The sequence below is a fragment of the Pholcus phalangioides genome, unplaced genomic scaffold (genome assembly GCF_987345545.1).
Source record: "Pholcus phalangioides strain wild (caught in Gottingen) unplaced genomic scaffold, Ppha-v1.0 ptg000015l_1, whole genome shotgun sequence".
NCBI lineage: Eukaryota > Metazoa > Arthropoda > Arachnida > Araneae > Pholcidae > Pholcus > Pholcus phalangioides.
In genome coordinates, this window is record NW_028301608.1 from 71,302,697 (window position 1) to 71,327,507 (window position 24,811).

At 36.3% G+C, this 24,811-nt stretch overlaps 1 protein-coding gene and 1 pseudogene across 9 annotated transcripts in view; both read left to right on the forward strand.

Annotated features, from left to right (window-relative positions):
- The window catches only part of LOC149076644 (rho-related BTB domain-containing protein 1-like), a 406,423-nt gene that overhangs the window by 249,747 nt on the left and 131,865 nt on the right, over positions 1 to 24,811 (forward strand). For 4 of the 8 annotated variants that reach the window (XM_089244257.1, XM_089244256.1, XM_089244263.1 and 1 more), the window contains one exon: positions 12,704 to 12,946. In XM_089244257.1, the coding sequence (XP_089100383.1) occupies positions 12,704 to 12,946 (243 nt within the window). Of the gene's footprint in view, positions 1 to 12,703; positions 12,947 to 15,033; positions 15,454 to 15,484; positions 15,698 to 24,811 lie in introns of those variants that run through there. The other 4 variants (XM_089244260.1, XM_089244261.1, XM_089244258.1 and 1 more) reach the window with 4 other exon arrangements.
- On the forward strand, positions 2,134 to 3,860 carry LOC149076646 (uncharacterized; annotated as a pseudogene). Its single transcript, XR_016194082.1, has 2 exons — positions 2,134 to 2,596; positions 3,640 to 3,860. The product of XR_016194082.1 is annotated as an uncharacterized LOC149076646 (transcript).

Sequence of the window (24,811 nt, forward strand, 5' to 3'; positions counted from 1 at the left end):
AAGCGTTTTTCCGCTTACAGCTTTTATTAAATGACGGTTTTTTGAAAAACGCAATAAGCAGTCCACATTCCTCTGCGGAATTTCTAATGAATTGGTAGATGAAGCATACTGTCAGACATAAATTTTATATCTACTGTAGTTATTTTAATTATTTAGATGCACATATAACCTATGGATTTAGTACGAAAGACATTATGTTCCTTTCATGTCATCAATCGATCTCGAGTCAACAAAAACGGCTTCTGGTAATTTTTCGAAGAAAAATAATAAATGAGATAAAATACTTTGCTACCACGCTTCTTCATGTTCATCAGTACGAATTCACTAATTATTTGAAGATGGATTTGTTCATCGTTATTATGCATCATAATGGAAATGAAGTGCTGTATATAAGATATAGATATACGTTATATACACAGCAGAAATTTGTATCGCGGCAAAAACAGGAGGATTCAGGGTTTCCTTCCAGTGACATACATCGCTTTTCTCATTCGATTTGGTGCTAAATAACTCAGCCAACCCGGGGATGTCACGTGACTCTTCACAAAAAATAGTGATGGGTGTACCACCCGAAATTTCTTATCTCGCGGCAGATCGATCAGCAGCGAAAAAAACTTTGGTCGGATCTCAGCCTTAAGGCTGCCGGCACACTACGGTTCGGCTGGTGCGGTTGATCTTATCAGCAACTGTGGAATTTCGCGTGAAACACACACTGCTGTTAGCAACCGGGGTTTTTTATTTTTTAATGTCACGTGACATCTTGGGATTGGCTAAATTATTTTCGCCAAGCTGAAGTTGGCTTCAGTTAGCATGCAAATTCGTGCTCATAAGCTGCATTGCAGTAAAACCCACTCTTAACGGATACTCCCTCTTTTACGGACAAATAATAATTTACAGTTGTATAATATATAAAAGTATGAATTTCAAACCTCTTTTCAACGGTCACCCATTTTACATGGATATAATTTTTTTGTCCTGTCCGTGTTCACAAAAAGGACGGGATTTACTGTATATACTAATAAAAATATTCATGTAATGAAATTTAGAGGGAGGCCCCTCTTCCTGAAATTTCTGAAAATTTCATGTTTTAAAAACTGTAAAAAATCAAAATTTAAAAAACATTGATACTCATTAGACCTTTTAGTTCCCAAAAATGATCATTTGGGGTAATTCAAGTATTACGTCAGCATCGAAGGTGGGGGGGGGGGGGTTCGGATGTGCGGACATTTCATGACAAATTGGCTAGGGGGGTTTGAAGCCGTCATCATTGGCGTCATCAACCACTCCCTTTTTTGAAGATATGAAATATATATGACACTAAGCTGCTGACGAAATTTTGCTAACGGGGGGGGGGGGGGGGGGTCAGTGTTCTGCTGATTTTTGCTGACGGGGGGGGGGTCAAAAATGGCTGAAAATCTGCTTACGTAATACTAGAATGGCCCCTTTCATAAAAACATTTACGTGAAAAATATTAAACAAAGCATTGCACAAACGCAACGTTAGTCAAAAATGGGATTAAAAGAAAACCTCATAAAAATACATTGTGCACTCAATGTTTGCACGAAGACGGTTTTTGGCAAAAACCGATGCATGACATTAAGAAGTAACATGAATCCTGAGATCTTTGTCCTGATCCTGATTCCACCTTCCTCTACACCTGGTTTTTTTATTTTTTACACTAGTTTATTTCCAGTATGGACTTCGAGACGACAGCTTGTATTGCTTACCTAATCGGGAGAAATCGGAGAAATGAGCGACGCCGACGCTTTCATAGGTACTGGGTTCATACTTTAACCAGCCAACGTTTCACGAAAAGTTATTTCTATAAACTTTATTCCGATATGCGTGACTCAAATTTATTGAAGAAAAATCTCTATTGTAAAGAATTACTCAAATTTGCCGCCCCTCTGAACTTGCTACTCCGGCCTGCTTAACACCCTGTACATACGGCATCAGGGCCGCACCTACAGAGGAGCAGGTGGGACTGGTGCCAGGGTCGTCTTAAGAGTATTATGGGCCCCCCCGGGTCAAGTGGTTTTTAGGAGGCCTTACATGGTAAATGCTTGAAAATTTCAATCGGATCTCATTTTTGGGAGGCCCCTCTTCTCTTGAGGCACCCGGGCCGTGCCAACACCCACTAGAAAACAAGGCCTGTACACGGTAACCCAAAAGTAGTTGTGACGTAGCATAGTTAGGCCGAAGAATTAAATGGAATGGTTGCCATCAGCCTACGATAAGCCATTAGTTATTCGAAAAAACGCGCCAAGTGATAAAAAGCTATTTTTCTTCAACGTATGTAGGCACGCTGTTTTCTCGCCAACAAAGCACGTTGCTTGGCTTCTACCTTGTATCTTCCATGTTGTTATTGTCAGACATGTGCGAAAACGAAGCTCTTAAAATCGTTCTTTTTTATTCGTTTCTGTGAATTTGAACACCTAAAAAAATTTAACAATCATGCCATATAAATGTTGTGTACCTTATTGTCGGGGAAACTATGTTAAAGGTCCCAAAGTATCAGTATTTTCATTCCCGGAGAATGCCATGTTGGCTTTCAGCCATTCCAAGAAAAGACTTCGTTCCGACAGAGAATCACAAGGTAAGTGCATAACTAAAATTATTTTTGAATATTGGAATTACGTAATTGCCAGATTTTAGAAACAAATAATACATATTGCAGAATTTTCTTTTTTATTCCCGAAATTTGATACAAGTAACTGAAGCTAAAAATACTGATTTGAATAATCAATTTGCTAATGAACATTTGCTAACGAAAAATTTCTGATTTAAATCAGACCTAATGTTTGAAGCAATTTTGAATATAATTTTTTTTTAACATGTGTGATGTAATACCAGTAAAGTGAAGATTGGTTCATATTATTTACACATTAATATTTAAACAAATGTGATGGAGTTTTTTTTATTTTGGGGGGGGGGGGCGCGAGATAAACAATTGGTAGAATTTGATGTCGTTGGTATGCCAAATGAGATTTTTAGTATGTTTTAAAGACAGATCTTCAGAGCTTAATAATATTGCCTATAATTTAAAAACTGAGAACTATAACTGTTATGAAAAATATTTGATACCCCCTATTACAAATACCACAACAGACAAAATGTCCAATGAGGTGGCTGACAAAAGCTGCCCTTAAAAAATATGGATGTTAAATATATATCACAAATACAGCAACCCAATAAGAGCAATTAAACACCAATAATTATGATAAAACATAAATATACTGCCCATAAAAAATTATGGTTGTCTCATTTTTTATTATGTATAGTTTCTTGATTAATACCCATATGTTTATCACATTTCTTTTTAATATGTGACAGTTGTATTAGAATTCATGACCCCCGAAGGAAAGGAAAGTTATTCTATTTATTCACAACACAGAGGAAAACGCCCTGCAAAGTTGAAATTTTCGATTCGACTCGAAATTTAGGAAAAATAAAATATTGAATTTTTTTTTTAAAATTTGGTTTTTTTGGAGCAAACAATTTTTGTCAAAGCTGACTATAGTGCTTCATTATCTTATCATGATCCTCATCAGGCATATTTATCGTATGATTTAATTGATATTTTAATGAATCCTTGTAAATCAGTAGATTGCCAAGTAAAATTCTCTTTTTCTTACACAGGTGTGTGAATTACATTTCAGTGAAAATGACATTAGAAGAGTCGCTCAACATTATGATCCAGCCTCTGGCAAGAAACTGGTCGTCAAGCTCTCACAACCTCGACCTTGTGAAGGAGCCGTACCATCAATATTTCCAGGATGCCCAAAGTATTTGTCATCGAACAAAAAGCTGTCGAGAAGATCCTGATGCAAGAAGAACGAGGCTCGAAAATGATCATCTTCAAGAAGGCATAGCTCAAAGTGTCATTTCTGAAAATGACTATAAAAACAAAAACCACTTCAAATCTGTGGAAGACCTTCAAAAGCTATTGGAAAAGGTAAATGTTCCACAGGAATATGATGTTATTTTCAAAAACGATATGGCTTTGTTTGTACATCTGAGTGTATTTCCATGCCCTGCAGTTTCTTATTGTGTGACTATCGACCAAAATTTGAGTGTATCAGTGTATCATAATAACTTGGTACTCAATGATGTGAATGGCAAACAGTTTCCTCGAAAAATGGAAAATATTTTTGAAATAATTTCTCTTTTAAAAGAAGTTACCAAACTCATAGTTTGCCCGAAAGAGAGTTGTAAGTTTGATTCCATAATTAAGTTGGCAAAAAGTGTTGTTGAAAATTTGAAGGGGTTGAAAGAAGAAAATGACTATGTTGTCGATTTCTTATTAGAACAGTTGTCATTAATCAATTCATCTTGCTCAACTCAACGACGTTATTCATCTTCATTGTTAATTTTTTGTTCATTGGTTTTTTCAATATCACCACATGCTTACCGCTTCATCAGAAATAGTGGATATTTTGTATTATCCCACCCATTCACTTTGAAAAGGTTATGCTCAAAATTCCAAACTGATCCCCACCATGAGCAGTTGGCAGACACATTTTTAAAATATGTGAAGGAAAAAATAACTTACTTGGATGATAAGGATAAATATGTCAATTTAATGATTAATGAAATCCATATAAAACCTTTCCTGGAATATAAAGGTGGGAGTATTATTGGATTTTCACACGATAGTGATAAAGTGGCAAACTCGGCCTTCACATTTATGGTGCAGAGTATAAGATCTAATTACAAAGATGTTGTACATATACTTCCGGTTTCAAAAATATCAGCTGAAATATTGAATGGGATAATATTGAAAGTAATAAAAGGGTTGGAAAGTGTTGGATTTCGCGTTATGTGTATTAGCACTGATAATAATGCTATTAATAAAAAATCCATCTCACTTTTAACATCTCCTCCACAGCTAAGCATTTGCTATCCGCACCCATGTGATGCTGAACGTCCCCTTTTTTTCATTATTGATTGTGTTCATATATTGAAATGCATGCGTAACAACTGGTTGAACCAGAAAACTCCTGGCATTTGCATGCATTATCCAAAGTTCTCATTCAATTGTTCAGATGGTGAATGTAACTGCAATGGAAGTTCCCTTAAGTATGCTTCATTTGCAGCTATTAGAAAATTGCATGACATGGAGTCAGATTCTAATGTTAAGCATGCACATACCCTCACTACAAAATCTTTATTTCCTTCAAACATAGAGAAGCAAAGTGTAAAATTAGCACTTCAGGTTATAAACCGGCATGTTGCTGCTGGGTTGAAAGTGGCAAGTGAAGCTTTTACGACATACAAAGTGCAAATGATACTGCAGATTTCATTGATATAATTTGTTCTTGGTGGGAAATTATGAATGTGAAAACATTATTTCTAGGCTCGCATAAACTTAATGAATTTCAAAAGCCACTGACCAATAAAGCTGGAGATACACGTTTGAAATTCTTAAATGATTTCCTACATTGGTTGGAATGTTGGGAGAGTAATTCTCAATGTGGTGGTTTTACCAAAGAAACACAACTTGCCTTGAAGCATTCTACCTATGCTATTACTGAAATGGCCAATTATTGTAATGATGAACTCGGTATGAGTTTTATTTTAACAGCTAAATTCCAGACTGATGCTCTGGAAGACCGTTTTGGTCGTTATCGTCAGCTGGCTGGTTCCCAATATCATGTGTCATTGACACAAGTATATGAAGTGGAAAAAAAACTAAGGCTACAGTCCCTTCTACCACTGACTTTGAAGTCCAGTACATATGGTGTCTGTAATGTGGGTATTGATGATGTTGATGAGGGGCAGAGTTGTGATCAAATAGAAAATGATGAGCCAAACGTAAGTAAAATACTTTCAAATGAAATTTCCATTTCATCTAATGACATGGAAGAATTAAAAATTTTCATTCCATCCCTTACATATATAGCAGGCTATTGTATCCATGCTGTGCTAAAAAAACTTCAATGTCTTGTTTGCAAAGAAGTGCTCTTGACCGAAAAGTTATTGGCCGAGCCAGATAAAGCTTTTGCTCTAATAAAAAATTTAGACCGAGGTGGTTTAAAATATCCTAATGATGTTATTATAACTATTGTTTACTATAATTATGTTGTTGTTTCGAAATTGTTAACAGTTTGTGAAACGGAATTTCTCAAAGTGAAAAATAAACGCAAAATTTGTTGCGATGTAACAATGCATATTTTAAGATCGTATGAAGTTGAGATACCAATGGATACATGTGACAGTGGTCATTCTGCAGATTTAATAGCAATTTCTATAATAAAACGAGCTACAAATGTATTTTTGAAAAATTACTGCAAAAAAGTAAATGATTCCATATCTTTAATGGCTCAGCGTAAAAGAAGAAAATTACAAACTTTTACAAAAATATAAAGGAATTTGATGGTTTGTGCGATACAACTGTTTATGAAATATAATATTTTTTAATAAAGTGTATATAATTTTGTAAATAAAGTGTATATAATTTTGTAAATAAAGTGTATATAATTTTGTAAATAAAGTGTATATAATTTTGTAAATAAAGTGTATATAATTTTGTAAATAAAGTGTTTATAATTTTGTAAATAAAGTGTATATAATTTTGTAAATAAAGTGTATATAATTTTGTAAATAAAGTGTATATAATTTTGTAAATAAAGTGTATATAATTTTGTAAATAAAGTGTATATAATTTTGTAAATAAAGTGTATATAATTTTGTAAATAAAGTGTATATAATTTTGTAAATAAAGTGTATATAATTTTGTAAATAAAGTGTATATAATTTTGTAAATAAAGTGTATATAATTTTGTAAATAAAGTGTATATAATTTTGTAAATAAAGTTTAATGAAAGTTATCTTGTTCTCCTTTACTGTTATTAAGAACCATTTTATTAGCTTTTGAATATTAAAATTCTTGCTTGTGTGTAATGAAAAACATTTGAAGGAAATTTTTAAATTATTGCTTAAATTGTTTGAGAAGACAACGTTTAAGCAGATAGTGTTTTCCCAATTCGTAAAATATATTTGAAAATATTAATTTAAAAAAAACTTCCACTTTCTGTTGATTTTTTTTTTCTCTGTAGGTGTGTGATGTGAAACTTGATTGAGAAAAAAAATATTCATATTTAAGTTATAAATTTATTTTCCTAAAACCCATTTTCAAGGAGGAAAAGGATAATTTCAATGGTTCTGTGAACCTAGACAAGTACAGGGAATTTTTTGTATTTTTGTCTGAACTGAAAAATGGGGGGAGGGGGGGTGATTAAAATAAAAAAATATAAATATATATAACCTAAATTCATCTAGTAAAACGTTAAGGCAGAAATATTTCATAGCACCAATTTTACTCGCGGAATAATAAATGAGTACGGTACATATATCAAGTCGATTCCACAGTGCGTAGCGCAAGCAGTCGCCTAAGTTTAGTGACGTCACGAGCTCGTGTTGCGGCCTTATTCTCTAGTAGGTGTTGGCCGTGCTCGGGTGGGCCCATGCGTTAAGACGGCACTGACTGATGCCCCGAACTCCGAGCCAGACAGGGGCGCAAATGTTAACCTTTCATCTCTCCTTCAATATTAATAGGAGGCGCTAAAATGCGTGCTTGCCCCGGCTGACCACGCATGTCGTTGTGGCCCTGTTCATCAGTAGGTATGTTGCAAGGTTTAAGATACATACAGGGCCGCAGCTGAATACTTTTTTAACTGGAGCTAGCAAGCTTTTGGTGTCCCCGTGTAAGGAAAGGTTAGAAGGAGTGGTGTTAAAGGGGCAATTCGGCGCCCCCTCTAGTTCAGCACTCGGTACAGTGGACCCGCTCTCCCTAGTTGCGGCTTTGTAAATCAAAAACTGCTTGAAAAGAACGGTAAGTGTGAAAATTGTCTTAGTGCACTCTTCGATATTACCCGCATACAACGTTTTGTCTAGATCAGCGGTTTTCAATCTTTTTTGACCCACGGAGCCCTTTCCAGTATATAATTTCTATGGCGGAGCCTCGTAGGCCTATTTTTTATTTATTCATCCAAGTTACTGATTTATTTTTATTCAAAAATATTAATAATTATTTTTTTCAAATTCCTTTTCAAGGATCTTTTTTTATTTTCCTTTAGTGCCGCTGAGCCCTTGGGAGTTCACATGGAGCACTGGTTGAGAACCGCTGGCCTAGATGGTTTTTTTTAATTGCAAAAACAACAGATAGACAGCCACATTTATATACGATACGAAAATAAATACAAAAAGACAGAATAATGAAAGCAAAACACACGCAATGCAGTTCTTAGGGACATATTTCCTTCCCGGTTCATATACTTATGCTTTTAATAAATGTTTCAAAAGTTTGATATGGAATTTTTTTGCAAATATAAAAATTTATTCCTGCAGATGTCTAATTATTTTTATTTCTGATAATTTTTTATGAATTTATTAGAAATGGTTGGGCCTCCTGGCAATTTGTACTTTTTTGGATGAGGTAACCAATTGGTTTTTTGCTAAAACGTTGTAATCGGGATTCAATGCATTTCCTTCAAGTGTTCTAAAATATACACCTCGGGTTTTAGCGTAGTCACGTTAGTTTATGAATATCATTATAACCGAGTTTTAATGTATGCTCATGTAGGAAAGCAAAAAAATTTCATTTGTTAGAAAAATTTAATTTTTTCTTCATTGGTTTTTTTATTGTTATCAGTGCAAAAGCACCAAACAAAGAATTAGCTTCTGTCGAATAGAACTTCACCATACAGTTCTTCGAATTTGTCTTTTCCCCTCATTTTTATGGCAACCTGAGAAGGAGAGCAATGCATCCGAAATCCCATCACCCTCCTTGTCAAACCACTTAATAGACAATGGAAGACCGCAACCGCAGGTCCAGCCGAACCGTCATCAGGGTGTTCAAACCTTTGCAATACATGATGGCAGCTTTCCGGTCACCCCAACCGTCCAAACAAATGTGGATTTTCTCGGTTGAAAAAACCGCGCTCAACGGTTGCAGTTGTATCTGTGCGTTGACAGAATAAAACTATAGATGATGCCTCCCCCCCCCCCAACCTCAACCGCGTCATAGTCAGGTCCCGGCCTTAGGGACGGCACATGAGGCTTCGCACCCTGTTGCAGGTAAGCCCGAGCCGCTTCTGGCAACAATAGCCTAAACCATAGCCTCAAGACTCTCACCAAAGCCCCGACCGGCGCCAATAATAGGCTCGTAGCAAAAATAATTATAAAGAAAAAACCATGACTTGTTTATAAGATTCTAATAATGAATTATTAGAAATTATTACTAAAGTATCTTATCACAGGAAATAAAAAATAAAAAATTAATTTATTAAGTACTGGAGCCGAAGAGTAAATAGATGATGATAGATATATATTGTAGCAGCATATAAACAGGGATGTCTCTTACTGCTATAGGGAAAAGTAATAAATCAGGAGTAAAGAGAAATATAATTGCAGAAAAGTTTAGAGAAAGAAAGAATGTGTTTCGGGTCTGTAAAAACACTCGGACTACAGTGCATTAATGACAATCAGAGGAATCTAATTTTTTATGCATTTTTATCTAGCTAGGAATACAGTTGAGAATTTTCGGGATCGTTTCACTGATGCGGCTTATATGCTACAGTGGCACGTAACAAATGTCGTCTTGCATGGTGAGACTTTTGCCCCGAGGCTCAAGCCACCCATGGTATACAGAATTTGTACAAAAATATGTTTTTTTTTTTTTTAAATTAAATATTTATTTTTACAAATACGTTTTCCATTTTTGATATCCTTCAAGAGCGGGGGGGGGGGGGGGTGCCCCACCCCTCGGCGAACGCCTGTGTGAGCACCCACTGGTCGAAAATACTTACGACCCCCTGCCAATTAATGCACGAAACTACAGAACTTAAAGAAAATGACTTTATTTCGAAGCACACTCAAAACAGACAACCTTCCAGGATGGAAGTCACATTCCAACTCACGCTCTCTTCTTTTGGAAGATTCTCTCTCACCCTTTGGATTTTCTCTTCTCACCTTCTTTTACCAACGTATAAACAAAGAAAACACATTGTGATATAAGACCACAGAGTGTTAGTAAAAATGTCCTTACTGGAAAAATAGATTCGTTACAGCTATACTTTATTCATTTATTTTTATTACATTCTAACTGTCATATTATGATATTATTTGAACATAATCACTGTGCTCACAGTACTGCAGCTTCCAGCGCTGTTATTTTTGATAATCCAGTGTGATGAGACACTTAATTTATAAGTTTATTTTCGGAGCTCGATAACTGTCTGTTTTTAGATATCAATGGCGTCTTGCCATCTAGAAGGCCATATGACTTTCAAAATTTAGTTATCTTTTTGAAAACCGTCTTTTGCAGAGTTTTTCTTTTGTACCTTACTCTATTTTCCAGTAAAAATGTAATTAGTGCGATATCTGCTCATGCAGGGTTACAGTGCGCTTTCATACGGAGAAGTTGGGTTTGTTGTAAAGGTGGAAAAGTCGTGGGACACTTTTTCCCCTCTTTTGACATGTATTTCCTATACGTGTGATTTTTGTCAAATCGTAGATATGTATATTTCGTCCCAAGAGGATTCGTTTATTGTCCTTGTTCGATGGTAGTATTTATCAGGTCTAATCCTGTGATTATCTACTCAGTTAATACTACGTATTCGGGAAAAGTCCTAGCTTGAGTCATTATTGGGAAAACGAGTAGGTTGCACACCTTTTTTTGGTACACAAACTATGTTTTTTTCAAAATTTTTGGAATTTGGATACAATCCCGATATTTAAGAGCTTAGCCGATTTCACTAAATTAATCCTCAATTTTTCCCCCTCCTTTGTGCTAAGTTTTGGGCCGAATTGAAGTGTCTTTTTGGATGGAATTGATAGTTTTCGTGAATGTGAATTCATCTGGTAAGGGAAGGCAAGAGATAGCCATTTTTCTGAGCTTTCGTTTTCGATCTTGGAGAGAGAATTTTTATTATTTTTTTTATTTTTTTAATGACCGCATTTCGTAAGTCTGAATTTTTTAATTTTGTCATCAGAAGTTAACTAGAGAATGAGTTATTCACACTGAACTAATTTTTTTCCACAATAATTAATTTGTTAAAAAATTTAAATTTTTGGAAAAATAAAGTTCCCCACGTGCCTTTGAAGCATGTCAACAATGAATATAAATTGTAATTTCGATCAGAATACATGCAGATATTTCAAATATGTGTATTCTGTGTATTGTCGTGAAATTAGGATTGATTGTTAATTAATTTTTTAATTTTCTTTGTCGTGTGGCAAAATATTTTCCTGTACTTTTATTTATGTAGCAAAGTTGGTGGTGTGACCTCTTGTTGTAAAGCTGAATTAATTTCCCACACGATGGTAAAATTTTAATTTTGATTTTTATGTTGTGTGAGCTTAATTAAGCGTTTTTGTATTTTCGTTATAAGCTGTTTATATTTTAGTGAATCGTCCCTCGATGTTTCAGTTGATAGTCCCGTAATTCAGTTCTGGTTCAGGCAGGGCCGTCTTAAGAGTACCATGGGTCCCGGGCCAATCGTTTTCTCTGAGGCCTTACCAAACAAATTTTCGAAAATTCAACCAGATCTTTTTTGTGACGACCCCTCTTTGCTTGAGGCCCCCGGGCCGTGCCCTGGTGGGCCCATGCCTTAAGACGGCACTGGGTTCATGGTGTGCTCTAGTCCAGGTTTAGGCATGCCCCTTTCATCTCAACTGGTCACAATTTGGGTGATAAAAGTTTGCGCTATGAATCAAAGGGCGCGCATTTCTAAGCCCTGCCGCCTTTTAATTTTTATATACAGTCAGTCTCTCGGTTTTTGATGCAGTTAAACTTTGGTGAGAAAATTTTCCTTGTACCTCTCATTTTTGGGAAATACTGGCGTGTCAGAATAAGTAATTTAGTTGTAAAACACAGCATTCTAATGTCCGCTCCAACTCCCCATTGAATAAATTTTTCAGTGTCTCGCTTAAGTTAAAATATTCTTTGAAAATTCTGAGAAAAACATTGGTGGAAATGCATTCATTTTGGTTTTTTTGTGGAAAAAGTGTCTAAACATATCTGTTGAAGTAAAGAAAAAAGAAATTGTGTTGGTGTATAGAATTTTCAGAATGAACAGTTAAATTCTGTGTGAAGAGACTTTTTTTTTTTTTAAATTTGTTCTGTGTCATGCGTGAAATGAAACAGTTCCTATTAATGAAAAAACCATTAAACACAATTTTTTTTTATTCAACCCAACCATGTGTGTGTGTGTGACAAAAATTTATCTTTCGTTCTGGTGAATTCTTTTTTTTTTGTTTCATGTCGCAAGATAACTGTCGTAAACAAAAGCACTCCCCGTAATAAAGGGGTGTTGCGGTCAGGATAATAGCGCACTGTATACTGATCATGCTATACTGATCACCGGCCTAATTGTTTGAATACGCTCTTGTTAAATGGGTTAAAAATTTGGTTTTTAAATTCAGTTGGATCAGTCAAGATCAAGAGACATTTTTTTTTTGCGGTGATGGTCAACTTCGACATCTGGTGTCGTAATTTATAACCACCACATTTAGTGCCGTCATAGTAATACCACATTGCTTCACTTAAATAAATTAACTTAATTTTATATTGAGAACACATGAATACATGAAACATGTTATAAAGTAGTGATTTAAAATATGTTTGCAAACATCATTGTTGTGTCACAACATAGCATTGACTTTACATGTTGTTTATAAAACACTATAATTAATATTTCAGGTTCATTTTCCTGGTGTTAAAAAAAGAGGCTTTGAACAACTGTTAGTATATCTGTACACCGATGAAATAGATTCCTCAGTTTCAGCGTCAAACTGCATAGAACTTCTGGAACTTGCAAATCGTTTGTGTCTGTCACGTCTAGTAGGTCTTATTGAACAACAAGTAATTGATGAATTAATAAAGTTGTCCGAGACTGGTGCAGATGTTACTGAACAAGCCCTTAGTCTTCTTGAGCCATGTCAGGTATGATTTCATCAGTGGCTATTTTATTAATTTGTAATCTCGCACATGAGGCCCAGTTACAGTGTAGTGTGAAACATGATGAACATCATATTGAGATATTAACTTGATTTTTTTGTTGTTGAAAAAACAGGTTAGATGTCTCTTACAAATTATGTTCTATAAAGAACATTTTTGATGTGACCATATTTAAAACTATTTGGATTAATATTTTGATCAAATTAAATTCAATGAAAACGATTGATTTCTTGTGATTTTTCATCAAATTGAGTTTGATCAGAGTTTTAGAAGACGAACAAAATTTATTGTCTTCACTATGAACAGTAGTTTTTCCGCATTCTTGGAAGCATCAGCTCATCTTCTCACAAGTACCATTCGAGAGGAAAACAAGCACCAGTATAATCAAAAGTAGTTTCAAAAAATCAGTGAATAATAACCAAAAATAACAGATTAAAAAAATGGCAACATCCGTGAGAAGAAATTACACGTTTTGGCAATGTTCAGCATATTAAATTGCTTGAAGTGAGCAGCCTTAATTTCTTAACCATATTCCTATATTTGTTTACATCTACCGAATAGGTGAGTGAAATGAATAAGAATATTTTTTTATACCATCTATTAATATTATATGTGTGTGAGTGTGTGTGTGTGTTTGGTCACAAAAATATTCAATCAAAATTTTAATTTCGATTAAAATTTTTTGATTTACCAGTTAAAAATTTTTAATCGATTTCCAGTCCTAAAAGTAGTTTCCTTATTTTCGAGGCAGGTGGGAGGGGGGGGGGGACTAGACTGCATACCCCCCCCCTCCATTCGCTGTGGCTTTGAGAAAAGCAAAGGATAACATACAAATAACTAATGAATTCATTCAAATGTTTAAATATGATACAAAATATATGTACATACATGTAATAAAAAAAGGACATTAAAACTTTTTATTTACAAATGTTTTTGAAAAACTTGATAGTATCACACATAAACAGAAAATCTGATTGATTCGCAAAAGCATTTATGTCAAGCATTTATGCACAAATGTTTAAGGTAGAAAAGAACTATCAGCTATTAATTTTTGCATTTCAAAAAAAAAAAAAAAAGCGCACAAAAACTTTTTTAAAATCTTATTTTAGTGGCTGCAAACAGGTTGGCTGGCGACCGCAGAAAGGGGAGTGGTTTTGTATTATGTCTATGGAGCCTATTGATAAAAACTGGCCGTGAGGGGAAGTAGGTCGCAGAATAGAGGTGACCGCCTATAAAAGTTTCCCTGTATCTATAATTTCTTATTATGTACAAAGCGCAAAAGAGAGCTTATTCTGCACACATTCCATCCTAATGTGGATAGTGTACTATACATCCTAATGTATAGTGTACAGATTATGCAGCAGTATTCTAGAACAGGTCAAACATAAGAGTTATAAAAAAGAAAAAAGGTTTCAGTATTTGAAAAAAAAATAGTGCAGCAAATTTTAAAACCAATATTATTAGATACCTTTGAAACAGTACTATTTATATGGTGATTAAGATTGAAAAATCTGTGGAAAGTACAGGATACTTGGTTAGTTTGAATTTTGGATAATTTGAACCTTTACGAGCTTTCCTTGAGTTTTCTATCTAATTTAATGTTGAAATTTCTTGTTTAATTCTAATTTTTTTTCAAATGTTTTGCATAATTCGAAGTTGGAGGGAAAAATCAGGGAGCAAAATATTAGGAGCAAATTTAGTTTGGAAAAATTCTGCACAGTTAGATTTTTACTTGACCTAGTTGTTATACAATAAATTTTTGAAGACCAAAAATACATAAAAAATTCTGACATAATTTCAGAATACTATGGATGCCGTTTTTTCGATCTTGACTTCTGGTTGAAAGGGCTATACTAATATTCAGTCTGCTGAGCAAAGTGAAAAGAAATGTGCAGCCAGTGTTAAAAACATACCCAGGTTTTATAATGGACCTTTGATGTAACTTATACAAAAAGAGTGCTTCTTTCTTCGAAAAGGCACTCTTTTTATGCTAAAAACTTCTAGCCCTTTTATGCTAAAAACTATGCCAGAATTTAATTTGCTTTTCATGTGCATCCGATTTATTTTTTTAGCAACTCAGTTCAACAAAAAAATTACAATTGATGATTGGAATTCGGCAAAACTCTGTGATCCAACTTCATGAAAATCCTTTCTGTATAGATTGAATCTATCCTGACGCTGCACAGTGGTGCGTTTTGTAAAAAACGTGGTCAAAACTATTTACTCGTCTTGAAATTCGTTGCATATTCTTGAAAATTGTTTGGAACAATAAATATTATGCTTTTTTAACGGTAGGGCGCAAATTATATGATTAAAGAGATTTTAAGGATATGAAATGTATAAAAAATGATATGTTTGCATTTATATTATATGGCTATGGATAGAATTGCGATAAAAAACATAGCATGGATTTGTTCATGATATCTCATCATCATATACATGACATTTGATTTGCAGTAACATGTAAGATTATTGCTGAGATGCATTAAAAACTTATAATAACATAATCAATTTTTTATGCAGCACTTTCTAAGGTATCCGACTACGTTGAAAACGTCATTTTGGAAGAAAATATGGATTTTTATTTTTTTTATTTTTATAAAAGCCCTATTTGTTGTGATGCCAAAACGGGCCTTGTTTTGTTTATATGATGCTTAGAATGAAAGTTACATTCACTTTAGTGTTGCGTTTTTACATACAAGTAATACGCGAATAAAGACTTTAAACGTGTTTTACGAAGAATGCTATTTTTGACATTTTACTTGACTTTGTGGCATGATTTGTAAAAATTGATGCATTGAATTCTTACGAAATTTTAATGTGGTATTTTGCTATATATTGTTGAGGTTGTGAACCAAAATCTAAGGTCTATCACATATATTTTTTGAATTACAGTGTTTTATAGACAAAATGTAGGATGAAATTTCAAAAAATTCACACGTACTTAAACATATTTTGGTGTAACTTATGAACATATCATGCAATCCTTCAAATTTTGGTCCATAACCTGCAACATTACTAGCTAAATGCACTATGAATGTCACAAAGCATTTCATTAATAAAATTTTTTGCAATCGTGTTTCGAACATCACATGAATTTTGCCTAAAATTTGACATAAAAATGACTTTTTCATAGAAAATATAATAGACCAAAATTTGTCACTATTTTCACCATTTCGAGACACTTTCTATCAAAAAATGTATTTGAAGTTCACTCCAGAACCATTTTAAAGAAAAGTGACAAGAAAGGTAGTCGGACACCTTAAGAATTCAAAAAGAAGTAAAAACAGGAAGTTAAAACAAGCATAAAACGTAATTTAAACATAGAAATTTATAATAAAAAGTTTGTAATGGATGGAAAAATATTTCTGGTCGTAGTCTGGGTGTAAAATCGTATGGTCACAGCGATATATTAATGTGTATCGTAATAATATTATGATCATAATTATGATTTATTAACAACTAACTGTAATACCCGGCGTTGCCCACGTTTTCTAAACATATTGGGAGCACTGAAGAAGTGACAAACCATTGTAAAGGCATAAACATGTCTGAGGCTCATTGTTAGCGAACCACGGTGAACAAAGTAAACATTCCGAATGTCATTGTTGAGGCCCAAGAACCATTGTTGCTCGACAATTTCGGGCATTTGACCCGTTTTGACGAACATTTACAGTAGCCAAGTAGTTCAAGTCGGGTGCTGTTTCGTTTACGAGTATATGTAAAATTTGATAACGATTTATCTGAAATTGTGGATTTGTAGAGAGGACTTATACACACACAGACAGACACACGGAAAATCAATTTTATATAGTACTAGCTTACCCGTCGCGCGTTGCTGCGATCTCAGAAGAAAGGAAATTCAAGGAAACTCACCCTCGTTATGATAACATTCAATTTACATTGTGTCATTTTTATTGAAACTATGCAAAAGTTTGGAAAATTGAAAATATCCAGAGTATAGAAAATTACGCAATAATAATACTATACAAAATTGCACAAAAATAGTAATACACTAAATTATACAAAAATAATACTTTTCAAAATTACGCAAAAATAATACTATTCAAAATTACGCAAAAATAATACTATTCAAAATTACGCAAAAATAATACTATTCAAAATTACGCAAAAATAATACTATTCAAAATTACGCAAAAATAATACTATTCAAAATTACGCAAAAATAATTCTACACAAGCCGCTGTGGTGGTCGAGTGGTTATAGTGACGGACTCGCGATGCGAGGATCCGGGTTCGAACCCCACAGTGGTGGTCGGCTGATGTTGGTTTTCTGTGGTTCCCAACTTCAAGGCGCAAATGCGAGCCGATCTCCCCGTTAAAAAGTCTCGCCACACAGAGCAACAGTCCTACAACGATAAATCATTCAATCATAACACTTCACTCATAGTTAGAAAAAATGGTGGCAGGTGGCAGCACTACACATAACAAGCATTACAGAGAAACAGAAACTTCACGTCAGGTTTCACTACACGTACACGCACATTCCCGCATGTACCGATTCGTTGGGGGTTCCACGGGGGGGGGGGTGTAGCAGTTGTAGGTAGGGCCTCCAAAAAATCGCTCGGGGATCCACGATGTTCTTAAGTCAGCTACCTCGTTGGGCAATTTGCCTGTTGTGGCGTTCTATTTGTATAAAACCTTTCAAAATTATAGGAATTAAAACCTTTCAAAATTAACTAAAATTAAAAATATCATTAAATATTAAGAAAACATTGCAAAATATTACAAAATACAAAAAAAAAATTGTACAAAAAACAAATAACGTACCAGAATTAAAACATATTACATAAAATAACCCGTTTGAAATTTTTCGTTTCGATGTATGTTTTATGTTTGAACGTTTCTTTAATATGCTCTTACGTATTTCTTCTTTCTCTTTAACTTTTCTAACGTCTTCATATAGGCTTTTGGACCATCACATGATACAAACATTTCATTACCCTATTTATAGCCAACATTTTCTTCTCGTTGTTACTGAACATAAGCCATAATGTGAAAAATTCATGCATGAATTCATATGGAAAACTTTCAAAAAGCGTCGTTTTGATTCTATTTATTTAAGTGCTTGTGGATACACTATATTTTTTTGTTTTTCCGTCTGGTGCGTACACAAATAAATCGGAAGGTTTTCCTACGCGTGAGCTGGCCACATACAGTTGTCTATGTGAGAAGCACGGATTTTCCAAATCTAGCGCACACACTTGCAGTGATTGTCCTTGTGCTTTGTTGATGGTCATTGCAAAAGGCGAGTCGCACCGGAAACTGTAAACGTTTGAATTCAAATGGCATATCTGTTGGGATTATTGGAATACGTGGCAACAATACATCTTCATCCTTGAATTTCCCATTCAAAATTGTAGCTTCGATGACATTGTTCATCATCTTTTTCACCGGAAGTCTTGTACCGTTTCAAAGTCGTGGTGGATTGATGTTTCGGAGAAGAATGATAGGCACGCCAATTTTCAATGTTAAAATGTGCGGTGGCATACCTGGCAAATCGAGTGAATTCAAGAATTCCGTTGGGTAATTGACAACTTCGTCTTGATTCATCACAGTATCGATGGACTTATACGTTGTCGCTTCGCCTGGTATTCCGTTTTGAATGCTTGTGACGATTGGTGAGGTGTATACGAAGCGACGAACATGAATCATTCCTTTATTTTGCATTAACCTGCGAAACACACAACCCTTCGTTCATGAAAATCGAACTCCTTGAGAATGTCTTCGTCTCTCGATACAACTTAAACCTCACGTGTCTCGTAAATAAAAGTATTGCTGTACATCCTTGTTAACAGCTTGCCTGTTACATACTGCCCCTCTGGTTTAGCGGACGTCCCGGCAAGGAACCAGCAATAGGCGTTGTTGGAAGTTGTTCAGTGTTCTTGTTAGTTCCAACTTTGAGTAATCGAAGTTGAGTGATCGTGTCCCATCCGTAGTGCCATCACGAAAGAAGTCCCTTCTTTCGTGATGGCACTACGGATACAGCATCCGGTTTCGCACATGATGTGAGAGCAGAAGTACGGTATACGCCGAGAGAGACACCCGATTTGGCCGGATCAGCGACTATGTACCTCGTAGGCGATCTCTGGGCTAGCACAGGGTACGGTCCATCTCGTTGTGGCGTGAACTTTGTCGACCAGTTCTTCCTTCGAAAACTCTGCCTGGGACCGTTGTCAACATAACCTTTGCGTTTATTCCGTTTTTGTTCCACCTTCCGCTTTACAGAACCTCTTGTTTGGCTTCGCATGCGAGTCAACCTGTTTTCACGACTTCTTTGGGCATGGCTGCGACCTTCTGATCGACGAGCGTTAGGGTTTTGATCAGAATATTTATATATATATATAGCCACTCCCCCTTCATTTACTGTTCCCTTCTCTAGCACTGCTTATACCTGTTTGGGTTCTTGACTCATGGAAGCTATTACTAGACGTTATTGTTTGGCTTGGCATTTTACAACGATGCCGCATGTGATAATATCCTGGTAATCCTGGACTGCGTCGCCTGGCACCGGAAAGTTCGACTCGTTCGTTCAGGCGGAAACGTAAGTCTAGTACTTGCCTGCCTGTCAGAGTAACTCGTGGTTGCCCTTGCACCGGTTGGTGATGAAAGCTTCTTGCGGATCGGTGGATTTCGCTATGGACAGCAGGACGTGGATAGTCACGGACGCGACCTGTTTGGTTCCTGAGACGTCTAGACCGATCCCACCGCTGAGGTTCCGATGCCATATCTCCATGGTGAACTTCGCCTTCGGGAGTGTCTCCTCCCCCTGGACTGAAAAAATTTTCATTATTTTTCCACGACCTGTTCAGCACTTGTTTCCGTTGCTCTCCTTCAAATTGTCGTAGTTGGAAAGAATTCAAGTTAACATGCTCTACTAACAGTTTTAATCGTAGACTCGTTCACAAAGTGGAATCGCTTCCGAGTATTTTCCCCGAACAACCATTGCCTTCGCTTGAGATCCAACAAGATACCAGCTTTCTCTAGAAAGTCGATTCTCAAAAGAGTTCTGTTACCGACGATTCCAGGAAGAACTATTAATTTCGTCCTTAGTCGCTTCCATTGGATGTTGACCAATATCGTTGTGGTCAACACATTCACCGTTGATTGCTGTCCGTTTGCAAGACGCATCTCGATAGTTTCCCGATGGAATTTGGCGTTTTGCTCTTTCAAAATACGATGCAGAGTATTCCTTGCAATACAGTGCGTAGCACCGCTGTCGGCACACAGGCAGTTCCCACTTTGCCATTTACATGAATTTTTAACAATGCTACGGGTTTTGTTACAGAAGAGCATAGATTCAGTGCCAACTAACCAAACTGAGTGGTTGTCGCTGTCGTTTCAGGATTACAGGTCGGACACTGCGCTCTAATTACCCCCGGATATCCACATCCATAGCAGCTTTCAGGTCGCTGTTCATCTAGGCTGATCATGGGACGTGTCTGTTCATCTGCACGAAAGGTCTGTGGAATCACTGGTTTTGATGACGTCCATGGATATTTCCTCGGTGTTTGTTTTCGACGACCCTCGACATCGTACTGCTGATTGAATTACTTTGTAAAGGTACTCCTGGCATCTTCATACGTATCCAGTTTCTCAGCTAGTTCCGATGGGGAGATCAACATGGCCCATACATCGATGAAATGTTCTTTCACTTGTGGAGGACACTTCTTCATCTGATCAGCTATGACTAGATTAATCAAGTCCTCGAATGTTGTAACCTTAACTTCTGTTAACCACCCTTCAAGATACGTTTTCAACTCAAAATAAAAGTCACGCCATGAACTCTCCGAGTTCTTCTGATGCTCTACAAAAAGTTGTCGAAATCTGTTCGCATGTAGCTTAAATCGCTTTAACAACATTTCCTTGACATACCGATAGTGCTTGTCAGGCACCCTGGCATAGATCCTAGCCACCTCCTTCGGTAAGCTATTGATGAGATACGTAATCCACAATTCTTCCGGAATCTGGTGTAATCCCATGTGTCGTTCGAACAGGACCAGAAACAATGAAATGTCATCCGATGATTCAAAATGCGGAACCGACACTTGAAAGTCCCGATTTGTCACAGCCGGTCGAACGGAAGCTTGGCACTTCTCCGCTTCTATCCTCAGTCTCTCGAGTTCGAACTGCATTTCTGCTCGCTGGTTCCTCTCTTCGGTTTCTTCTCGTCGAATTCTTTCTTTCTCTTCGGCATCTTCCCGTCGAATTCTTTCTTCGGCATCTTCCCGTCGAATTCTTTCTTCTGCTTCTTCTCGCCGAATTCTTTCTTCTGCTTCTTCTCGTCGAATTCTTTCTTCTGCTTCTTCTCGTCGAATTCTTTCTTCTGCTTCTTCTTGTCAAATTATCTCTTCTACGAGGGTCTGTAGCACTCCTTTTGCGAAGATCTCGTCGTATTCTTTACTGGACGTAATAAGTTTCTTCAGCTCTATCACTTTCATCTCGGGTTCGGTAAGTTCGCCCATCTCTTCGGCAAGGTGTCGGAGTTCGTCTTTTCGATATTTCGCTAAATAGGCAATTTTCAATCACTTGGTACCTAATTAGAGGGGATGTCCGCTTAGCTAAAAAACACTCACGCGTCTATTTTAAAACGTTGGGCGCCAATGTGACGATTGGTGAGGTGTATACGAAGCGACGAACATGTTGCATTAACCTACGAAACACACAACCCATCGTCATGAAGGTTAAAATCGAACTCCTCGAGAATGTCTTCGTCTCTCGATACAACTTAAATCTCACGTTTCTCGTGAATAAAAGTATTGCTGTACATCCTTGTTAACAGCTTGCCTGTTACATGCTGAAATTGGTGGCATTGATATCGTTGTTCGTAGCTGCTAATATAGCACGTGCACTGAGCCACTGATGATTTTTGTGATTCCACGCGATATTTGGGAAAACCTTTTGAATCAATTCGTCTTTGGTTGATGTCATCTTACAAAAGTTTGTTGGCAATGTGATACATTGTGTAGATCTGTCGATTGCCATCTTCCCATTCCCAATATCCAGCAATTGTTTTGCGAAACGTTCGGCGAATGTATCATTTTGTAGTTGAACACGCATATTGGTTTTCAAAGTCAATTTCTTTACATGTCGCCATAGAACTGATGATTTGAGACATGCATTAAGTTCATCAGCGGGTGTTGAACGTGGTATAACTGGTAGAGTTTGTCGAAAATCACCAGACAATAAAATGAGTGCTCCACCGAAGGGCTGTCCACTTCCCCTCAAATCTTGCAGTGTACGATCAAGCGCTTCCAATGCTTTTTTGTGCATTCGTCCCACATGATAAGTTCACATGTTTGGAGAACTTTGCCCATTCCGAAATTTTTGGTGAAATTGCATGTTGGCGTCTCAGTAGTTTGCAAATTCATCGGCAATTTCAGTGCTGAATGCTCTGTTTGACCACCATCCAAAAGTGTTGCCGCAATTCCAGATGATGCAATTGCCAGTGCAATTTTATTCCGTGATCTTATGGCTGCCAAAATGATTGAAATGAGAAAAGTTTTGCCTGTACCTCCGGGCGCATCTATGAAGTAAAATCCGCCGCTTTGATTTGTAATTGCTTGCATGATTGTGTCATATACAATGCGTTACTCTGGAACCAATTTCGGTTCGAATCAAAGATTCTTTTCAACAAATGTACCCAAAGCATCGACATCGAAGTGTGTTTCACGTTGCAAATTACGATCATAAGTGTCATTTGCAGATCGATTTGGTGCACACATTCCCAACTGCACTAATCCTTTGTTAGCGATTGACAAACATATATCCTCGATCGAAACCAACGCCTCATTATACACGTTTGGTGTGAATTGTATGTCCGGATTCGTTGCTCGCAAACGACGTAGGATGTCTTAACTCATGTAATCTTTGTATTTTTCCCAAAGATCTTTCGGATTGGATGGGAAACACGTTGTCAATATTATCGCAAATAACGTGCGTATTTGCTGTGGTTGAGCAGTATTCGATGCATCAGCGATTGCGGTGTCCCAATGGGCATCGTTTTCAAGAAGATCTAATTCTTGGCAAGCTTCTCGATAGATCACACATACTTCACCATTTACTGTTCTCAGTTCTTGGAAGGATTTCGGTCCACGTACGTTAACTAACAGTAATCGCAAGTAAAAAAATTCTTGATTGTTTGGATGAACTGTATACAGACGGCCTAACGCGTCGGACGAATATAAATTCTGATGTCCTTCAACTGGTTTGCCCTGTTTACGAGGTTGAAACTTTTTCGCTGATGCATTTCATGTGTAGTATTTCAGCACTTCTGAGTAAGGGCCCTTTCACACGGAGCGGATGCGGGTCCGGAAGAAGTTTTAACAATTGGAATATACTGCGCCTTTCAGACGAGCCGAAAAATCTCCGCACCTAGGAAATGTTCATGCGGGTCCGGACGTCGTCCGCATGTGTCAAAACCTAAGTGCGGGCTCCGCATCCGCACATAGAAGTTTTGACAATAGGTTTATTCGGAGCTATTCAGACGATGCGGATGCGGAGCGAATTCGTCCGCATCTTTGACTACTTTTTGAAGGTGATTTTTCACGGAATTTTTTTAATTATTTGCCATTAATACCCTTAAAAACAGCATACGATGGTCCCTGCTCATTAATATAATGTACCTACATACGTCTATCCCTCCGTTTCCTTCTGAGATGGAGATATAGCAACTTCAACTGCCTTTTGTCCATATTTCACAATTTTATACAATGAAACCTGTCAACAACGGCCACTGACGGGACCAAAATTATAAGCCATTACGAATATTTAATTGACTACATACTTTAATAACTTTTAAATTTAATTTAAAAATTTTAATTTTTTTCTTTTTAAATTTTTAAAATTATTTAAAAATATAAATATCTGAAATATTATTTTAAATATTTGTTATTTTTTTAAATTTTTAATCTGTTAATTTTTTTAAACTTTAAAAAAAATACTTTTATTAAACAACGTTATCCACGTACGGTGTTCACTCAGGGCCGGATTAAGACCCTAGCCCTTGAATATTTTTGGTGGTTCCCCCGATACCTACAAGTTTATTTTACTCGATATTCAGTCTATAAACTTAAAAAAATGGAATTTTATATTTCAGAAGTGAGACTAATCTAAGGATGGGATTTCACTTTAAAAGGTTTATGAAAGTTATTTTATAAAACTTGAAAAATGTAACCAATAAACACATCTGTTACATTCGAGAGAACTTAACTGACCGCCTATTGGTTGCATTTTTCAAGTTTTATAAACGAACTTTTATAGTGTAATCCCGGCCTAAGACAGAATTGTGATGTGAATATTTCTAAGCACAGGCATTTTGAAAGTCTCTACCCCTTCCCTTTTTTACTACTTGCAAATTCTTTGATATCTCCAGAATTTTTTTTTCTTTTTTTTGGAACATCGAATGTTTTGGATTTTTTTGGAATTTTTCTTCCATATTTTTCCGAAAAGATGGATTTTTTTTTTCATATTTTGAAAATATTTGAAGACATTTTCTCCCATCGACTACTTGTGAGGATCGGAATGAAGACATCTTTATTCCCATATTCTATGTGGCTCTAGATTAAACCACCAAAGAATGCCTCTAGGCTGCCTATGGGCGCTGAATCAGGGGTGGAAGGAGAAAAATAATTACAAAAATTGCGAAAAAACAGTTTTTATGCACGAATTTCGAACTAAAGATGCGGGCGATTCGTCCGCATCTTCAGCGCTCGTTTGAAAGGGTATAACTGGGGACAACCCAACGATTGTCGACTTCAATGTCATTGTTGCGCACTTTTAGAGTGATGAATTTGCCACCATCTTCAGTTGATCGTCGACGATATTGTGG